A 22,259-nucleotide genomic window follows, 5' to 3' on the forward strand; every position below is an offset into this window, starting at 1 on the left:
TAGACAACATAAATTAGCAGAACAGTGTATTCAGTAGTACATTAACTGTGCAATCCATGCTGTTGTTTATATATTTGTATCACCAATATGTCCGCACATCCGGGTAATTGACCAAATCGTGACGTAAGTGCAAACCCTCTATCTTTAAAAGAGAACTCCACTTCCAACAATTCACAAATAATTTACTCACCCCCTTGTCATCCAAGATGTTCATGTCTTTCTGTCTTCAGTTGTGAAGAAATTATGTTTTTTGAGGAAAGCATATCAGGATTTTTCTCCATATAATGGACTTCATTGGTTCCCTGATTTTGAACTTCCAAAATGCAGTTTAAAGGCAGCTTCAAAGGGCTCTAAATGATCCCAGCCGAGGAAGAAGGGTCTTATCTAGCGAAACGATCTGTCATTTTTTTGGGAAAATAAAAATTTCTATACTTTTAAGCACAAAAGCTTGTGTAGCACAGGCTCTGGGATGTGCGTTCACAACGCTACGTACTATTGAATCACGTCGAAAGGTCATGCGGAGCGTAGGCGGAACTACAGACCCACTGTTTACAAAACAAACATGCAAAGACAAAGAAAGTGCAAGTAAGTCAAACGCTGTTTACAAACAAAAAGGTACAACGATGTCGGACGATTGTGAAGTTGTAGGAGAAAATAAGATTTTATTTTTTTCACCATACTCTACCCTTTTTGAGCCGGAGTACACAGACGATGAACTTAGACGTGATTCGTAGTAGTGATGGGAAGTTCGGATCATTTTACTGACTCGGACCTTTGAGTCTCGTTCAGCAAAATGAACAAAGCTTTTTTCGAGTCATTTTGTTCATTTTAGCAAAATATTATTAAAATTATTAAAATCACACAAACGTTGATCACACTACAAACAAGACAAAACTATAATGCTATAAGAAACAGAAAAGATTAATTTATTGTTTACCTGGGTCTTTAGTCTATGATTAGCTCACCTCACCTCTTATCTGACAAGTTTTCGGGTTCGAGTCGTTTGTTCATCACGTAACAGCTCTATAAGATGAACGAATGACTTGAACAACTCGAAGACTCGAAACAGGTGAACTAAATCCAGTGCAGAACTTAACAGGATGTTGCACATGAACAAATCACTCCCTGAGACAACTCGTTCTTCCAAGTCACATTAAAGATTCGTTCAAAATGAAAAATTCGTTCAAGAATGAGCCATCACTAATTTATAGCATCGTGGACGTGCATCCCAGAGCCTGTGCTACACAAGCTTTTGTGCTTAAAAAGTATACAAATTTTTATTTGTAGAAAAAAATGACCGATCGTTTCGCTAGATAAGACCCTTCTTCCTCGGCTGGGATGTTTTAGAGCCCTTTGAAGCTGCATTTAAACTACAGGTTTGATATTACATTATTGTACATTTTGATAGTATGTCATAATTTATATTTTTGGTGTTTTATAAATTGATATGTGTCAAATCATCCCTTAGGCTTTACAGTGCAGGCTATTGGGGCATGTTGTCACAGGCCAATTAAATAGCGAGATATATGATAAATTATGGTGCGATAGCAGCAAAACCAGTCAAAGATAATGTATATACAGCTGCACAATAAACACGATGCCCACAATATACATGGACACCTATAATAACGCAGTATGTTATTTGCGGGCACTGTAAACACCGAGCAAATGCTGCAATATGGAGATATAATCACTGTCATATAAGCTGTAATTTTTTTCTCGTATCAGATGACGCTCTATTGTAACGTTACCTTGTTTGCGGAGTTTTCAAATTACCACTTTGAGAACGTGTGGCTAATAGCTATTTATCAAAGTTAAGACAAAGCTGTGCTCCTCTGATGCCCAAAATGCTGTCTGGGTAGGCAGCACACTTGCTCGAAGCACAGCCGCAGATTTGTATGAAGTCACTCACTGTAAACGCGCGACAGATATTCTGAGGCACTGCTCTTGTCATCGCCGTGACGTCAGTTTGTTTAACTCGCGAGCGCTTGATATAAGAGACGGTTCCGACAGCTATGTCAACGTTTTTCTCCTCTGAGTCGACTTCTGAGGGCACTTGAGAAGCACACGGTACCTTTCCGCAATGACACTTAAACTTACGTTCATCATCTTCGTCGTGTGTCCCTTCGCGTCCTCAGGTAAGTCTTGGAGAACTTATGTTATAATAGCCTAACTTTCATTGATTGGTCAAAAACGTGATGACCTATCAATCACTCAACAGGTCAGTACTACATGTGTATTCCAAATTGTAGCCTACACGTGAAATGAATTATTAGTAATATGTTAAACATTTTATAATGTGTGAATCTTTGCTAATAAGTTGATGTGTACAGTGTTTGTTGGTGAATAATGAATTATAGATGTGACGTTTGCATATTATACTGCACAGATATGTAACATTTACTTTTATTTCTGTTCATTCTCTCAAACACTTTCATTTCTGAAAACTGTGAATGTTTTTAAAGTACTCAGTAAAACTATGCAACATTTTGCATCACTTTAAATGGACAATATGTTCTCGTATTGGTGTAGAAGCAGTAATTTGGAAGAAAATTGAACATTAAATATAGATTCCTGGAAGTTCATTTAAGTTGTTAACATAATGAGTGGGTGAATGCTGTTTCCATAAATGAACAACCTTGGGAGTAAAGTAAGAGCACATAAAATCATAATGTGTAATTATAAATTTGCAGAACCCCAAAATGCTTTGAATTAGCAAGGCTGTGTGTGCAGATCTGAGAGATGCCTTCGAATGACCTCAGTGTAGTGAAAACCACAGGTGAAACATTTGTCACGCCAAATTAGCGCTCAGGTGCTGACCTAACTGCGCTGTTAATATCTTGTCTGTAGATCTTCCCCAAAGGGTCAGTTTAGGAAAAACCTGCGGTCCTACGGTAACAAGGTAGATTAACTTTTGCGAATTAAAGCGATGACCAAATTGCTCTGTACATTTTTGCGGCTTCCTGTTTGGACTCTCAGTCTCATATTGAGAAAACATCATAATTTCCTGTGTAATTTGGGAAAATTTTCCATTACTGTACAGTTAATGCATTAAAAATAGCTGTGCAAAAATGCGTTTTATTATAGACTCTGCGTCACCATCTGTTATTGAATTAAAATTAAACTTATGAACTTTAATCATTAGAGGAATGCCTTGATTTCCAATGACTTACTCTTTAGCATTTTAAGCAGTGATGGATTATACATGCTCCGGGAGAATCTTATTGTCAGCCAGAAATCTCTGGGAAAGACCAGCAAGAGTCTGGCTCAGCCTGTCAGTCAGATTGACTGAGAGTAACCAGCAGTGACCAGAGCAGCAGGTTGCAGCCAGAATGGAGTCCAGCTGCAGTGGAATGCATTATCTGACTGATTTATGATTAGATTGAGTGATTCGTTTAGAACCTTAAAAACATTTAACATTTGTTTTTGTTTCTTTTTCAGGGGTAAAATGGGCATATAATGGTAAGTAGACCCTTTATTTTATTATTTTTAACTTCAATGAAATAACCATTGTTGAAAAGATTAATATAAACTTGGCAGGCTTTCCACACTAAATGAAGAAAAATAATTTACGTATATACAGTTGAGGTCAAAAGTTTACATACACCTTGCAGAATCTGCAAAATGTTAATCATTTTACCAATTTTTTTTTTTTTTTTTCACATAAAAGATGTTTACTTATAGTCAACTAGAGAAAACAATAGTTGAATTTATAAAAATGACCCCGTTAAAAGTTTACATACACTTGATTCTTAATGCTGTGTTGTTACCTGAATGATCCACAGTGGGGCAACTATTGCAACTATTACAGAAGGTTCAAACACTCACTGATGCTTCAGAAGGAAAACTATGCATTTAGAGCCGGGGGTGAAAACTTTTGAATAGAATGAAGATTTTTCTTATTTTGCCTAAATATCATATTTTCCCATTTAGTACTGCCCTTCAGAAGCTACAGAAGATACTTACACAAAAAAAGTTGAATTTACCCTGATCTTCAAATTCACCCCCAGCTCTTAATGCATAATTTCTTTCTGAAGCAACCTTAATTGTGTAGATAGATTTTTTTTCTGTGATGCAAAGCTGAATTTTCAGCATCATTACTCCAGTCTTCAGTGTCACATGATCCTTCAGAAGTCAACTGATTTGCTGCTCAAGAAACATTTCTCATTATTATTAATGTTGAAAACAGTTGTGCTGCTTAATATTTTTGAGGAAACTGTGATGCATGTTTTAGATTTCAAATTAGACAAATTAGATGAATTATTCTTTATGGTCATTTTTGATCAATTTACTGTGTCCTTGCTGAATAAACGTTTTAATTTCTTTTTAAAAATCTTATCCAACCCAAACTTTTGAATATTTGAAACATTTTAATATGTTAAAGTGCCACACAGACTTCTGTGAGCAGTGCTGATTTGATGAAACACATAATTTTTTATTTGAATCATTGAATCATTTGATTCATTCAAACAAACAACTCAAACTGATACCCTGAAATTAATCGAACCAAACTTTACGCCATTTTTACTACTGAGAAATGCTCATTGAAATCAGAAAGTTGCCAAAGAATTTGTGCTGACAAATGATAAAAAAACCCAACAAATTAATCACACATTTTTTCTGAATTAATCACATTAATCCCAACTAACAATGAAGTTTTTAAATATACTTTTATATTGATATAATTTCACATTCAATCCTCATATTAATGTAGAAACAACATAAAGACATATTTTAAATATTTTTATGACTAATGGTGAGTATCGCTGATACCAATATTACTGATGTCTCTAGGAAATTGTTCTTTTATTCCTAATATTTAACCACTGACTATAGCTATTCAACATTACAGTATAATTGAGAGCTGTTAATTTTAACATTTATTAAACTTCTAATTTAAGTGAACTTAAAAACAATCTTCACATAACCCCATTATTTACCTGTGCCCTTCAGCAAGTAGGATATATACAGAAATTAAATAAAGTCATCAAACACTAAAGGTCATTGCACAATTTTCAGAGTCCGAAATTTTCGTATCTCGTACACAGAAAATCGAACCTGATCCGAACTTTTTTATGACGGACGAAAGTTTTGGAGGCAGTGTGTAAATGTGATTGACACAACGTAAGGTTGTATTTGTTTTTTAACTCATCTTAAATACAAAATTAATTATAGATTAATTCTTAAATCTACAAAGGTTATTGATTTCCTCTTTTTCTTTTGTTCTTTGATTAATAAGCATGACAGCAGCTTGGATATTAGGTTATTTGACTGCTATTACTTTAAGACCTGCCCTGTTAAACATGACGCGGATCTGACGCGCATGCTCATAGTTTCATTCGCGATTTAATATGGCTGACAGGACAAGAAAATTTGTTTTTCCTGACATATGGCCTGACAACATCTCATCTGACTTCAGGTTGACCAGCGCCTGGCGCTGAAGTGAAGTTGAGAGTGCGTCTGAAAGCTCTCCCATTTGATGTGGTCGTAAAGATGTTCCACAACTAAATAAATGCACTTCTTGTCAAGAATAAAAGAGACAGAGCAGCAGTTGTGAGTGGGGCGGCCAACCCTAGCAAACCTGCGTTAACTGTGTTACATATTTTTAAAGCCATTAAACTGGAAAAATTAATTGCCTATGTTAACATGCTAATTTTGACAGCACTGCTGCTGTTTTTTTCCAATCAGATGCAAGAATCGTGAATCTTTTAAGTTAGGTTATCCCCTCAGATGGAGTCGTTTTCACCTTTTCAAGGTCGTCCAGTCATCTGCTACAGAGACCAGCAAAACGTGCTCTTTAGACGCTGAAGAGCTTTAAAATAAACATGCTCAATCACGGCCCCTGTCGCAGTGTTCTGCTCTATTGCCTGCACCTAGGGAACCAAACAGGGTTCTGGTTACCATGCTTGTGAGTCAAGACTATTCCTGGGCAGGCTTTTTAACCCTTATCTCTAACAATCCCAGTGTGCCATACCAGTGTGCACATGGAGACCATTTGGCAACCACGAATGAGGTATCAAAGAACATGTTGCTCTTGGAAAATGGCATCTCGTGGTGCAAAAATGACCTGGTTTTGACCCCTGTTGGCTCTCACGGCTCTCATGTCATTCCTGTTAGCTTGCCCACTCAGTTCTCTCCTCATGCCGCTGCCACTCACGTGTTCTTTGCAAGAATACCATGTTGAATTATTGGAGGTTCATTGAGTAACCCAGAATTGAATTACACACTTAATTACACTACATGTCTTGTTTTGACTTATATTAAGGCTGGTTTTGAACGATGTAAGACGACTCAAGGAACCTCAACTACAAAATAGAGAGTTATAATAGCTTTATTTTAGGAAGGGATTGTTCGTCTAATTGCTCGGCTGTGAAAATTCATAGCTCTCTATACTTAGGAAAGAACAATGCATAATATTATTCTGTCTTTGTGTGTGGCACATTGCAATTTACAAGCTGAATCCTTTCTATCCCTTCAGTTAAACTTGTGAAATAATTTTCACTTCTCTGTGCAAATTTACAGTGCCTACAAAATCAGACTAGCTTGTACTGTGCTGTATTTAGGCTTGTAGACTAAAACTTTTAGACAATGTGATTATCAAACCAACCACCCTCATTAAGCAAATTGCTAAGTTGAGTTGCTACTAAAACTAGATCTTTGAATTTTCTGAAGAAAACGTGAGTGCTACTCATGCAGAAGTCACCAAGTGTCCCAAAGTCTATAGGAATTTTTTGCCTTATTAACATGTTAATGTATATCACAAAAACTATATTTTGAAATGCAGACAATGTGACAATTGAGTGAAGTGTCCAGCTGACCACTGTTTGAAATACCATGATAAATAGCTCAATGACAAACACTGCAGTGCTTGTCCTGTTGTGTAGATGTTATCGTGCCCATCGGACAGAGCTCAGATGAGTGTTGTCCTTTGTGCCAGCTAACACTGAGAGCTCTTGACATTCTGAGTCTGAATTAATTCCGCTGAGTCAAGGCCGTTTTCAATCATGTACAGGGACATAATGACATCAAACATCTCACTGCCTGAGGTCTAAGATGAAAACATATGCACCAATGCTCAAAAGTTAGCTGAGATCTTAGCATAATTTATCCCAGACAGACATTAGTGATACTTTAGTCATGCATCTGGTTGAATATCACCTAGGATGAGGAGGCTCTTTTGATTTGAGTCAGTAAGAAGTCACCTAACAACCATCTAGAACAGTGGTTCTCAGCTCCAGTCCTCGGGGCCCACTACTCTGCACATTTTGTATGTTTCTGAATCTGACACACTCAGTTCAGCATGGAACTTTCTCCTAACAAGCTGATGATCTGAATCAGGTGTGTCAAATGAGGGAGACATACAAAATGTATGTAGTGGGCCTCGAGGACTGGACTTGAGAACTATTGATCTAGAACACCCTAGCAAAGAGAGTTCAGACTGAAATTGTGAACTAGATAAGTAAAGCTGAGAAAGTAGGGAGAAAGCCTAGAATGAAGTTTAAAGCATTTGTAAAATCATAAAGTTTGAAAGTTAGACCAGTCTTAGGTTTTAGATTAGACTAGTGCTTCCCAACCATGTTCTTGGAGGCCCCTCAACACTGCACGTTTTGGAGTTCTTCTTTGACACACCCATTTCAGGTCTTGGAGTCTCTACTAATGAGCTGAAGATCTGAATCAGGTGTTTAATTTAGAAGACAGGGAAAACATGCAGTGTTGGGGGGGCCTCCAGGAACCACATGATTAAACAGATGTTGAAAGCATGTTGCTAACATGATTTAACATGTTGCCAGTGTTGGGGGTCACAAGTAGCGCAAGTTACATAATTAGATTACTTTTTTTAAGTAACTAGTAAAGTAATGCATTACTTTTTAATTTACAAGAAAATATCTGAGTTACTTTTTCAAATAAGTAACGCCAGTTACTTTTTTTTTCTCCTATTTATTGATTGAAAGCTCTGCTTTTCCCATGTTGAGAGAAATCTGGGGGTGTTTCATAAACATGTTTACCAAATAAGCCAGGTTTATTTTAGTTAGTCTGAGTTATTGTCACTTGATTTGGCTTAAAATGAGTCAAACCAGCTGAAATAAGCCTGGCTTATTTGGTAAACTTGTTTTATTAAACACCCCCCCTGGAGTAAAATGTTACTTTAGTGTTACTTTAGTTCTAGAATAAATGTGTACAAGCATTAATTCATCTCACTCACACAAAACAAACAAACAGATTCAGTTTTCCTTAAAATGAATAAAAACAGTTGTAACTCAGAATATGATGCCAGCCTGCAATATTTAAAGGGGTCATCGGATGCCCATTTTTCACAAGTTGATATGATTCTTTAGGGTCTTAATGAAAAGTCTATAACATATTTTGGTTAAAAATTCTCATTGGTTGTGTAAAACAACACCCTTTTTACCTTGCCAGAATCAGCTCTGCAAAAATCATCCTGTTCTGGTCGAGGCTGCTTTAAATGCAAATGAGCTCTGCTCGCCCCGCCCCTCTCTTCTCTCTGTGGAGTGACAAGCCTATTTACTTTAGCCGTGTTTAGCTGCTAAACTTGCTAACTAGCACGTTATTAGGAAAGGTGATTGCAGAGATTCATAAAAAAAAACCTTATACTCACTTCTGCTGTAGGTGAAGCTGGATCACGAATGATAAATATACGATGAAATATAATCCACTGCATCTTCAGCGGCTCAGATGTCGGGAGTAAATGACGACCACTATGTTCATTATTACATCCAGCAACACAACACCTCAATCGCTCAATCTGAGATGTTCTTGTCTAACTTACATCCCTGCTCCGGCATCGAAACAATGGAGGTTGGACTGTTACAGCTGATCTGAGGTAAGACGCTCATGTCAATCAACTATCGTGGGAGCGGCCTCTGTCGGTGTGAGAATCTGGCATCTGAGAATGGCTCGATTTGAAAAAGGGGATATTATTTTTACAGATTAATTAAAAACCACTGTGTGGATTTTTATCATTATAGGGTAGATTTGTACATACACTGACAACACACATTAATGTTCAAACAACATGAAAAAGTGAACTTTGAATCCGATGACCCCTTTAAATATGTTAAATTATACAAATGTCTTTTATGTATTTAATCCCGTTTTTTAAACCAATGTCTATTTACCTTTTTCTTTAACGTGGAAGTAACCCTGTTTGAGACTTCCGGTTTGGGAAATAACGAGAATAACAACGTGCAGTAAATGGTAAAACTGTTTGAACTACAAACCAGTGTGTTTGTAATTAAGATAATACATTAAAATAACATGGTAAGGCACCAATTTGTAATATCAACAAGCTGTTTTCAGGGCTTGACATTAACTTTTTTGCTCACCAGCCACTGTGGCTAGTGGTTTTCCAAAATTACTAGCCACTCAGTATTTTCACTTGCCACAATTTTGTTGTTGGGAAATTACGTTTTATATGACTAAAAGTACTGCATGCTAAACATTTTTTTTAATTAATTTGCAGGTCTTTTTTTTTTTGCCTATTTAAAGGAGTCATTTGAGTCATTGCCTTCAAACGATTTGTTCAGACGGCTGATTAATTCAAGACTGAAGCAAGTGCCTGTCTTTATAAATGGACCATCACTGAATCACTGACTCAAATGATTTATTCAAAAACAGCAAATCATTCAGTAATAAAACACTGCTGTGTGTTGATCAGAGATGCACAATTGTTCTTCTGTGACCTTTGTTTAGAAGTATTTTTGTTTATCAAATCGAGCCAAAACATTTAACACTGACAATATTGCACTGAAATGTATGTTAACTACTCGTTTGAACTTAAAGGGGTCATCGGATGCTAAGAACAATAATGTGTGTTGGCAGTGTATGTGCAAATCTACCCTATAAGGATAAAAATCCATGCAGTGTTTTTTAATTAATCTGTAAAAATAATATCCCCTTTTTCAAATCGAGCCGTTCTCAGATGCCTGTCATTGTTGCGTCACACACAGAGGCCGCTCCCACGATAGTTGATTGACATGAGCGTCTTACCTCAGATCAGCTGTAACAGTCCGGCTCTTTGTTTCTATGCCGGAGCAGGGATGTAAGTTAGACAAGAATAGTGGTCATCATTTACTCCCGACATCTGAGCCACTGAAGATGCAGTGGATTACGTTTGTTTGTGAAGGGATGTTGTCAGCATCTTCTAGCATGATTAACATATTGCTAGCTTGTTTAACCATGATTACCTTTGTGCCATCATGTTTCTAGCATGATTAACATGTTGCTAACATGTTTTTAACATGATTAGCATGTCGTTAGCCTGTTACTACCATGTTTTTAGCATATTAGCATGTTGATAGCATGTTTCTTGCATGGTTAGCATGTTGCTACCATGTTTCTAGCATGATTTATATGTTTTTACCATGAACAGCATGTTGTTAGCATGATTATCATATTGCTAACATGTTTAATTATTTAGGATAGTCGTTAAGCTTTGCTAGTGATAGACATCTTAACACTGTAGTTTCTAAGTCTTATTGTACAAAAGTTTTGACCCCCTCAATGAAAGTCTGTGGGATTTTTCTTGTTTTGATCATCTGTTTAACATAAATCATAAATCCGATCAGTTAGAAAAAAATATAGCAATCCGAGTCAGACCAGTCTAAATGTCTGACCCAAACTTGGTGGTTGTAGCTTGAAAACTCATGGAGGAGAAACAATCCAGATTTTGTCTCAAAGGAGAAGAAGCATCTTAAATAGCATTTCATTAAGTTGGCTTGCAACAAATTCCATATTAGCTTTCTTTTATATATATATATATTAATTATAACTGAATTATTTAGAATTTATGCAATTTAATTATATTGAATATTACATTTATTTATTATTCTACTATTTAAATAATATTATTTAGATAATTGTTTAATTTAGTTATTTAAAATTAATAAAATTTATTTTAATAAGTTACTCATTTTAATTTAAGGTCAACACCACCACAGGTTATTTTAACTTAAGAATTTTGTTCCAAATAGCATGACCTCAGCTTCCAAGTTCAGTGTGTTAATGTCCGACACATCCAGACCGGAGTGCTGCAGATGTTTTACTGTAGAGGTCAGCTCATTATGACTACACAACAGTTATGATTTGGGGTTATGAACCTCTTAGGGCCGGCCACAGGCATCTGATGTGATTATGATTGAGAGCCCAGTCCAGATTAGAAATGAACTGAGCAGTGAGTAATTACAACCGCAAGGGAGGAACATGTTAAGCTACTAAAAGAAACATTGTGTTGAAGTCTCACAACTGCAGCAGTCCAGAAAACAAAAGCTGCCCACAAAACCATGACCGTCATTGACAAAGAACACACAAGCCCTTAATATGATGCTTTTAGCCCACAGCGACAACAAACTACTTTTACAGCCACTGTTTCAGTAGCAGAAAACAATGCTAATTGCATTCAAAAAGCCTTGTTATAATTAATGTAGAAACTTTGCCGTAGTATTCAAAAAATGAACTTTTCTGTACCCTCTTCTCTAGAAATGCCTTTTAAACTGTTGACTTTGAAGCCTCCCCCAAAGCAACAAAACATTATCTTTTATTGTTGGGTGTGGTATTCATGTAAGGGCATTCATTTTGTAAGGCAGTGTTCTGTGACCGCTGACCTTAGGATGTGTCTTAGCAAAACTTTAATGCAATCCAATTCTGCCCACATCAATTGTTCAAACGTGCACTGCCAGATAAGAAACACTAACTTCTGTAAACACAACTTTTGCTTTCAGGACCTGACGGAGAACACAACTGGTCCAGCAGCTTCCCATTTTGCGGAGGAGCGTTCCAGTCGCCCATCGACTTCCAAACAGAGCTGCTGAGATACGATCCAAACTTGCCGCCCATCCAGGTTCAAAACTACAACCTGTCGACCAATGAGCAGCTCACTCTCAGCAACAACGGACACTCTGGTTGGTGCAGTATGATTATGGGTCATTTTGTTTTTTAAAGACAACTAATGACTATTGTCACCTTTTAAATGTACATTTTTAGATATTAAATTTCATATTGTAACGTCTGAGCGAAAACATACACTACAATGGATTAAAGGATTTGTGGTTGTTAAGCTAATGAGACCGTGCGTCACACATAAAGGTAAAATAGTCTTTCTTCTCCAGCTTAATTTCTAGGTCAACGTGGAGAAAATGATAGAAGGATCTATTTTGCATGTCTCCCATAGCAATTTCCCGTAATCACCTGCTTATTATGATTAAACAAACCTGTTCGTATTTTAGTCTGGAAAATAATGTTGTGATTCGAGGTAACGTCTTAAACAACATCACAAATGCTACTTTTCTAGGTAATGGGTATTTTCTGTGATATTTTTGGTCAAAAGTGCTTTAAACAGACTGAAGTTCTTCAATCTACTATTTCTTGACTGGGATTGTTTACTTAAGATACTCTTTTATTCACTCTCACTCCATGACTGGTCAGAAAGAGATGGAAATGTATGGTTAACTACAGTAAGCGTGCACTGCCACCACAGAGCTTTTGCCACGAGGATGAATACTGATGAAGTTTCCAAACAGTGTACCATTCTGTTTGGAGTTTTGAAACCATTTCAGACTTTGTTTGGAAAATTTACGCAGGATTACTAGTTGAAAAGCTTGCAGAATTTGTATAGTAAATGGAAAACTTGATACAGATATGCAAGGCCTTAAATTAAGGCTTTTTAGGAAAACATTCCAGGATTTTTCTCCATATAGTGCACTTCAATGAGGATCAACGGGTTGAAGGTCCAAATTGCAGTTTCAATGTAGCTTCAAAGGGCTTTACATGATCCCAGCCAAGGGTCTTATCTAGCAGAGGGGTTCTTATTTTTTTCTTTGAAAATAAAGAAACAAAAATGTATATAGTTCTTCGTCTGTGAATTTCAGTTCAAAAAGGTAGGGTAGGGCGAAAAACTCCATCTCATTTTCTCCTCCAACTTTCAAATCGTCTGACATCATTGTTTTACTTTTTTGTAAGGGCATTTGACTTTCTTTGCACATTCGCTTTGCAAACACTGAGTCGGTACTTCTGACTACGTCATGCGTGACCTTTCTAACTTGTTTACGCATTATGTGAAGTCAAGCTAGTGCACGATGAGCATTTGTGGTTAAAAAGTATATAGATTTGTATTTTTTTTTAGAAAATGACCTGTCGTTTTGCTAGATAAGACCCTTATTTCTCAGCTGTAAACGTGCAGAAGCAATGAAACTAAATTAAAACTACAATTTAGACCTTCAGTCCATTGGATCCCATTGAAGTCCACTATATTGAGAAAAATCCTGGAATGTTTTCCTCCAAAACCTAAATTTCTGAAGAAAGAAAGACATCTTGGATGACATGGGGGTGAGTAAATTATTAGGGATTTTTTTTTTTTTTTCTGGAGGTGAACTAATCCTTTAAGACTGGTTTGCCCATCAAACTAAACCTAGGAAAATCCCATAGATTTACATTGAATTTGGCAAAACATTTCCCCCTATTTTGCATCAGGTTCAAGGTCTTTTTTGTCTTGCATGCAGTATTGGGCATGTTACTTTAAAAAAGTAATTAGTTATAATTACAAGGTACTTCTCACAAATAGTACCTGAGTTACTGAGTTATATGTCATTATAAAAGTAACTAATTACCAGGTAAAGTAACTATTGTGTTACTTTAAAAAAATGTCAAAAAATGTCAAATAACTTGGTATGCCCCTAATATTAACTATGGTAAATGAATAAAACATTGTACACTGATCTACACTGTTTTAATGTTGCTGTAGGACAATGTGAGAGATACTTTCCAGGGGCTAAATATTATGTTATTGGGGTTGCTTCAACCCACAGACATGAAAAACATCCCACGGCAACACTGTTAACCCTCCTTGGTCGTGTTTTTTCTTGATGAGCGCTAAAAGAGCTAAAAATACTCCTGGCATCGTTTTGAAACTGCAAAGGGTCTACTTTTATTTGTGTATGTCATAATAACAAGAAAACAATGTGCTTTTGTAAAATAAAGAAAATAAACAGGGTGCGCTCTCTGACAGTGCCTCACAGATATGAGAAATATATGTATAGCAAGCTAGAAATGTCTACTTTTAAATGAAGTAAGTCACACTGAAAACAATGTTCTCTGTTAAAGTAATCTGTATGATACCAACACGAGCACTAGTTTTTCTAATGTAATCACACTCACGAGCGGCTCCACTTTTCAAATGTTAAACATCCACATGAGACACCCGGACATGTAGGTAGCAGCCGTGTCACCTCCGTAAACAAACGTGAACATTCATCAAGTTCATCTCGGCTAATTTTTCATTTCTGGAAGAAGACGCGCTAAGAAGAATAAGCCAGAATTTATCTCAGAAGAAGAACGCAACGCGGAAATTATAGTAACAGCACATTTTATTGTCAGTAATGGTAACAGCATTCTAATTAAACCATTTCATATATATATATATATATATATATATATGAAATGGTTTAAGCAGTTCTGAGCGAGATGTCTATAAGCCCCTCCCTTCCATAAGCCTACTCTGTTCTGATTGGTCAGCTGGCCAAGCCTGTTGTGACTGGCACATAGAGGAGTCCTTAAGCAAGTTAGCGAGTGCTACAATCTGTGTCGCCAAGTCCGTGGTTGTTTTTGATGTCGCGGGTTGAAACATCCGCAATAATGTCATTTTTAGCCCCTGGTATGCAAATTTACCAGGGGAACCCTGACAAAAATGTGTATTTTACGACCTCAGAACGCAGATTTTTTAACAGTGGACCCCCTCAAATCACTGGCCGGGTTTTGTTGTGACAACCTGGCAACCCTAGCATGCACCTTTACATAAAACAATAATATAGTGCTCCAATCCGTTCTTAAAATAATGACAAAACATTTTGTTTAACACTTATGCAAGCACATCATTCCTACAGTTAAAGTTTAGCTGCTAAACTGTAAACACTTCATAAAACAATAATGGTGGATACATTAGCCGACTGCTAACATGACTAGCTAATGAAACAATACAGTTTGTAAACCAAAATGTGTCTACTGTAATGACGAAAGACAGACAGAAGACATAGTTCCATATCTTAACTTTTAATCAGAACAGCTGTATCACAGGCGCGCCAGCCTAAATCGTCTGTCTCTCACCACCAGGACTTTACTCCATGCATTAACTCTATAACTGCCATTGCAACAAAATAAACAGTAGTTTTGACAATGATTATAAAGTCTGTGCACTACACTATATTTTTTATTATTATACGAAATATTTACAACAAAGACAGTCTACATTAACCGACACATTCTTAAGAAATAATGGATTGACAACAAATTATCAGAACTTTCCGCAAGACAGTAATATCATGGTTTACCTAAACCTAAAGCTGCAGTAGGTTTACATCACATATTAGCACAAAAAATACTTGATGTTTTGAGCACTCACTTGAAAATGTTCACATAACATATTGTACTTACAGGTTGTGGTTCGGAAATGCTTGTTAGTGCAAATAAAGAAGATTAGAAGCCAAAAAAGATAAAAGCCAAGATTAGAAAAGCAGTTCTTGGTAAAATGACGAGCACAACAAAAGATTCAGTTTGTATTGCTGTGGTATTGTGGAGCACAGTGTCTTCTCAACATAATGTAAACACACTATAGCGAAGTGTTTGCGGGCAGGATAGAGTGTTTGTATTTTGACAGTGACGTAGATCAGTAACAGCCAGAAGATTCAAACATATAACGACTCATTAAGGCGATTCTAAGTCGACTCTCTCTTTTGAGAGACAATATAATGTACTTTTTTGATTAACAACTTTGCAGATTAACAGCTCTTTACATTGAAGGATAAGCTGTAAACTGCAAAAGAGATATTTTTCGAAAACTCATACGACCTGCTCTTAAATGAAATTTATGATTTATTTCCTTTATACCCACAGTGCAGTTGTCTTTGCCATCTCACATGTACATCTCCAGCCTCCCTCACCGATATTCAGCAGCTCAGCTCCACTTCCACTGGGGCTCTTCCGATCTGCTGACTGGATCAGAACACACTGTTAATGGCAAACGGTTTTCTGGAGAGGTAAAGTAAATATGTACATGCAGACACCAAAGACGAGACCTCGTCCATTACTGTGAACACATTTAGTGCGTGTTTAAACTGCTTGCAATTGCATAAGCCCATTAAAGAGGATTTAAAATGAAACCTGAAGTCAGGACTCAACAGTGCATGATGCAATGTTTGGTAACGTGTTGAGGTGTGCCAAGTAATAATCACTCTATCTCTGTTACCACTTTAGGACAGGGAAAATGCCTACACAGTTTGTGTTCCTAGAACACACCTAAATGTGTTTCCAAAGATAGGACTAATAGTAATTGTGGCTCTGTAGTTCAGACCTCTGCCCTTTTATACTGGCCTGTTGCCTTTCCTTCCAGAGTCTAGAGGGCACATGCTGTGAATTGACCTGAAAAAACACTGTGAGAATTTATGGCTTTCTTCTAAAATTCTTTACACAATCAAGCAGCATGTCCAAAAGAGTTTTCTGTAAGATGCAGCACTAGGTCATGAGCTTGGCATTCAATCTGGTATACAGTTGAAGTCAAAAGTTTACATACCCCTTGCAGAATCTTCAAAATGTTAATTACTTTACCTAAATAAGAGGGATGATACAAAATGCATGTTATTTTTTATTTTTAGTACTGGCCTGAATAAGATATTTCACATTAAAGACATTTACATTTAGTCCACAAGAGAAAATAATAGTTGAATTTATAAAAATGACCCCATTCAAAAATGTACATACACTTGATTCTTAATACTGTGTTGTTACCTGAATGATCCACACCTGAAGGTTTTTTTTTGTTTAGTGATAGTTGTTCATAAGTCCCTTGTTTGTGCTGAACAATTAAACTGCCCGTTGTTCTTCAGAAAAATCCTTAAGGTCCCATAAAGTATTTTGTTTTTCAGAATTTTTTTTGTATTTGAACCCTTTCCAACAATTACTATATAATTATAAAAGCCATCTTTTCACTCTGAGGACAACTGAGGAACTCATATGCAACTATTACAGAAGGTTCAAACACTCACTGATGCTTCAAAAGGAATCACAATGCATTAAGAGCTTGGGGGGAGGGGGACTTTTGAACAGAATAAAGATGTGTACATGTGTACATAGATAGATTGATTGATATACCTGTGTTTCCCCATTAAAGCCAGCCTTTTCTGTTGTATCCAGATGCATATAGTACACTTCAATTCTGAAAAATACCCCAACATCTCAATGGCAGTAGACAAGTATGATGGATTGGCTGTGCTGGGAGTTTTCATTGAGGTAAGTCCAGACCTCAAACCACTGCAACTGATGTGGTGTAGTGGTTAAGGCTCAAGAATGATGCTCGGAAGGATGGCGGTTTGATTCCCGCAAGAACTGAGTAATAAGCCATCACCGTGAGGCATTTAACTCCCAATATTTTAGGGTGTGCAGGGATGCCCAAACTTGGTACTGGAGGGCCGGTGTCCTGCAGGGTTTAGCTCCAACCCCAATTAGACACACCTGAACCAGCTATTCAAGCGCCTGCTGGGCACACTAGAAACTTCCCGGCAGGTGTGTTGAGGTGAGTTGGATCTAAACTGTGCAGGACACCAGCCCTCCAGAACTGAGTTTGGACACCTCTGCTTTAGGGTGATTCTCCCTGTAATAAGTACTTGAAAACTCTCATTTTCTTACGAGTCAGTGTTTTATATCATTTAGATTGGAGATTTCAACCCTGCTTTTGACAGATTCTTCAAATTCATGAATGGGATAAAGTACAGAGGTACATCAACTTCATATAGTTTCAAAATACCTGTGATTGGGATGTGTACAAGTATGCTAACTCTCTCCTATTGCTAACCTGTGAACTGACAGATCAGAAAATACAGGTTCCAGCATTTAACATCCGTACGCTCCTACCAGCCCGTTTAGACGAGTATTACCGCTACGATGGTTCTCTGACCACACCGCCCTGCTATCCCAGTGTGCTATGGACTGTGTTCAGGAGACCAGTCACCATTTCAAGAAAACAGGTATTTCACAAAAACAGGTACTTTACATGTAATCAGTGATGCTTTGCTTTCAAGAAAATGTGGTTTAGGAGAAATCAAATCAAAGGCAACTGTTAGTTCACCCAAAGGATAGTTCACCCAAAAATTTAAATTCAGTCATTAATTACTCACCCTCATGTCGTTCCAAACCTGTAAGACATTGGTTAATCTTCAGAACACAAATTAAGATATTTTTGATGAAATCCAAGAGGTTTCTGGCCCTGCATAGACAGCAACGTATCTACCACGTTTAAGGTCCAGAAAAGTAGTAAGGAAATCATTAAAACAATCCATGTGAAATTAGTGGTTCAACCATAATGTTATGAAGTATATTTTGGTAGAATGCATGGCTACTTATTAAAGGAGAAGTGCACTTCCAGAACAAAAATTTACAGATAATTTACTTAATTTCCCTTGTCATCCAAAATGTTCATGTCTTTCTTTCTGCAATCGATAAGAAATTATGTTTCTTGAGGAAAACATTCCCGACTTTTTCTCCATATAGTGGACTTCAGTGGTGCCCCCAAGTTTGAACTTCCAAAATGCAGTTAATTTAAATGCAGTTTCAAATGGCTCTAAACGATGCCAGCCGAGAAGGATCTAGCAAAACGATCAGTCATTTTTTAAACAAATTGAAAATTTATTTACTTTTTAAGTCTTGTTTCTGCGATGCACAGTCTGTGTAATCTGGGTCAATACAGTTAGGGTATGTCAAAAAACTCCCATCTCGTTTTCTTTATTAACGTCAAAATCGCCCTACATCGCTGTTTTACCTTTTTTTTGTAAAGGCATTTGATCTTCTCTGCATGTTCACTTTGTAAACTCTGGGTCAGTACTTCTGCAGCGATTTAGGGTGATTTTGAAGTTGGGAAAGAAAACCAGATGGGAGTTTTTCAACATAGCCTAACTGTATTGACCGAGTTCACGCAGACTTAGACAAGACGAGCGTTTGAGGTTAAAAAAGTAAGAAAGACATGAACATCTTGGATGACAAGGGGGTGAGTAAATTATCTGTAATTTTTTGTTCTGGAAGTGAACTAATCCTTTAATGGTTGTCAATAGGTGTATTACATTTAGTTATGGCATAACTGCAAACAGCTAACTAGCCAAACCTTGACCCTTTGAGTGTGACTTGCAACTCTGAGGCAACAGTCTCAGCTGTCCACATTGTGTGTAGTAATGTTACTATTGTGTATTTACAGTTTTTGGCACTGGCCACAGCTCTGTATGCCTCTCATGCTCAAGAGACTGCTACCGTGCCACTTCACGGAAATTACCGGAAACCACAACTCGCAGATAACAGAGTGGTACTGGTTTCCTTCAAGGACGGTAAGTACAATCTAGATTGCAATTTGATTGTGTATGATATGGCCTGGAAGCTTAATGAAGGACTAAATCTGAAGTGCTAAAATATCTGCTGCAATGCTTAAAAGAAACGGCGTGGTTTCCTATCAAAGAACTGATAGGAATATGAGCTTTCAAGTTGGCTTTGTCTCGCTTTCGGCCTCGGTTTATGCACTGTTACCTTTTTTCCTCGATGAAAGACCTTCGCTACTGCAGGCTTCTTCGAAACAAATGCTGGGTTTTAAATTAGATGCTTCAGCTGACATAAATCTTTCCCTCTAAACCTGGTTTTAGAGTTGGTGCACCACAGAGTTTACTTCTAAATGTCAGGCATTTTGTTGCTATGAGAGAACTCTGGGTTTGCTGTCATCACCAGACGCTTGTGATCTTGCTCTTTGCTAACATCCTTGCATGAAGGCTCAGTCCATCAATATCCTAGTCTACGCTTGCTGCATTCTTTACCGCATGGCAGTGTTTCCTAAGAAGCAGAATTATGGAGAAGAAAGATCGCTCCTTCGTTTTTCCTTCCAGCTCCTGCACTAGTCAGGCTTTACCTTAGCAGTCCTTCATTGCAAGCTAAGCTTGAACCTCTCTCTACATTGTGTCTGGTGCAGGACTGCATGGTATTCTTTCAGCGGCGTCCCCCTTTCAGAGGAAGCAAGTCATCCAGAAGCTTCTGGTGGGTGACCTTGCGGACTTGGCTGACGAGGGACTCCACCAGCTTCTGCCAAAGTTGAGTTCCCAACCGGTACAGGATAAAAAGTGGAAGAAGAACAAGAAAGGACACTGGAGCCAAGCAACCCAGAAAGAGCAGTGGTCCAAGAACAAGGTGCCACACAACACTGGCTACTCCTTTTCCGCTAGAAAGAATGTGGCAACACCGTGGTATATGGGAGCATTTGATACAGATAAAGGGATGTGCTTCATATCCCTGGAGGAGAATGTCGTGCACCAGCTCGAGAGATACCATGCAAAGGGTCTGATGGTTGAGGCTCTGAAAGAGGTTGTATTCCCAGAGTTGAACCTCAGGAGTTACTTGCACTGCCGGTCCGATCTAGACCTTCAGACCATAAGAAAACTCATACAAGGACGATCTCGAGACGAAGCCGCCGAGCTCGAACAATCTCTGGCTGAAGCCATGCTCAAGAAGATGAGGAGGCAAATCAACCAGCATAGAAACCCAAACATGAAAACCACCATAGGGCACCCTCCAGCCACAGTCCCGAAGGACTTCAGCTCGGCTTTGACTTACCGCAGACCTCAACGTGTCGAGTGGGAAGATTAGACCCAGCGAGGGCCACGAACCTCCCCGAGGGCCTAAATTTCTGCAGTTCGCTGTCACGCACAATATTCACATAGTCAAGTCAGCTCCTAAGGCTAGCATGTCATTTAAATAATATTTATTTAGTTTGATGGTACCCCTCTAACGCTGTCTTTGTCTTTGTCTCAAACTAGTTTTGCTTTTGCAGTAGATGACTTGTTGAGCAAATAATGTTTGTGATATGTTACGCCGCCGGTTATGAAAAGTTGTAGTTACTTTCCACTGAACTGGAAAGTATCCTTGACAGGACCAAAAAATTTTCATCCTTCAAAATCCAGATTAACTATGTAATGATTAGTCTAGACTAAAAGCTAAGTCTGTTTTAAGCATTAGTGGGATTTTTGTGGGAGAATAAGGCTGAAACAATCTTAATTATGATATGCAATGCACAAAAAGACAGAAGACCATAATGGTGAGGGCATATTTTTACATTTTATTGGGAAAAGTTGAGTTGTATGTTGCAGTAATTGTATTCTGTGGTTGAAAAGAGTCAAGCGCAAATTAAAAGGGACAAAGAGACAAAATCAGCACTTGAAGTATTTTAACATTCTCACGTTCTCGAATGCTGTGTGGTACTGTTTTTTCTTTGGGTGTGATCTAAGACCAGAGAGAAAGCAGACAGCGTAACCTTTTTTTGGACACTGACTCAGATTTTGGTCTGTATAATTCTGTGTAAAATGTTTAGATCATGGACTGTAAAATAAAAGCAAAACTTTAATTAAAAATGTATCACTTTTTCCACTTGTAAAGGTCAAACATGTCGGTTTATATTCTAAATGGTGTTCAGACGTGATGTCTGAATATTATAAAGTACAATGGTGTATGTTTATATTTGTATTTATACTGAGTGTATCAGAATCTTTGGACCTTGTATGATCCACATTAGTAAATCCAGAAATTATCCCTAAATTCTGTCTTTGTTTATTTACCCGAATGTCATTCCAAACCTGTTTGACTTTATTTCTGAGTACAAAAGATATTTTTTTTGTCCCAACAATGTAAGCCAATAGAGTCCAGTGTTATTTTGGACCCCACTGACTTTCATTGTATGACTTACATTCCTCACAATTCATAGTTTTCTCTTCTTTCCTCTAAGGAGACTTTACTTGGATGAGCTGGGGTACGTTATAGTAAAACAAACAGTTTGTGCATGCATGTGTGTGTGTCTGTTTGTGATGTCAGACGCTTCCTCACTTCTGGCTAACAGACGTGACGTCTTATGTTATGACACTCATGCGAGGCGATGAGCTGGTGGCCATGCAGTGACGTTTAGCTGCAGTGTTGCGTCACCACTGTCATTGGCCACAACATAATTGCTGCTGACATAAGATTGAACATATGGAGAGGGCATGTTTGTGCACTTAGCATGACTTTAGGCCCTTTCATTGACGTATCCATGGTTTAGATCTAATTGTAGTGCTGCGGTGCCTGACAGATATCTTCAGTTTAAACCACTGCACACTATACGTGTGCATGCTTGTCTCATTTGACACCACTTGTGTCGTCATAGCCACATTTGTGCATTTTTGTGCATTATGTCAGTTGTGTAA

General features: G+C 37.6%; 1 protein-coding gene across 1 annotated transcript; it reads left to right on the forward strand.

Moving 5' to 3' along the window:
* The first annotated feature begins 1,791 nt into the window (after positions 1–1,791).
* On the forward strand, positions 1,792–21,775 carry ca12 (carbonic anhydrase XII). Its single transcript, XM_051099835.1, has 9 exons — positions 1,792–2,138; positions 3,442–3,462; positions 11,739–11,918; positions 15,901–16,043; positions 17,197–17,292; positions 17,713–17,776; positions 17,869–18,026; positions 19,247–19,373; positions 20,003–21,775. Exons 1-9 carry the CDS (start codon positions 2,084–2,086, stop codon positions 20,671–20,673), a joined length of 1,515 nt encoding a protein of 504 aa, XP_050955792.1. The 5' UTR covers positions 1,792–2,083; the 3' UTR covers positions 20,674–21,775.
* The last annotated feature ends 484 nt before the right edge of the window (positions 21,776–22,259 follow it).

This window comes from Labeo rohita, chromosome 25 (assembly GCF_022985175.1).
Source record: "Labeo rohita strain BAU-BD-2019 chromosome 25, IGBB_LRoh.1.0, whole genome shotgun sequence".
In the NCBI taxonomy this organism is placed as follows: domain Eukaryota; kingdom Metazoa; phylum Chordata; class Actinopteri; order Cypriniformes; family Cyprinidae; genus Labeo; species Labeo rohita.

What these genes read in the sequence shown, in the direction of transcription:
- ca12 (XM_051099835.1), top strand. Translation starts at nt 2,084, where the DNA reads ATGACACTTAAACTTACGTTCATCATCTTCGTCGTGTGTCCCTTCGCG. An exon ending in GCAAACGGTTTTCTGGAGAG is followed by an intron (nt 16,044 to 17,196) that starts GTAAAGTAAATA and finishes TGTTGTATCCAG; the next exon opens with ATGCATATAGTACACTTCAA. An exon ending in ACTGGTTTCCTTCAAGGACG is followed by an intron (nt 19,374 to 20,002) that starts GTAAGTACAATC and finishes TGTCTGGTGCAG; the next exon opens with GACTGCATGGTATTCTTTCA.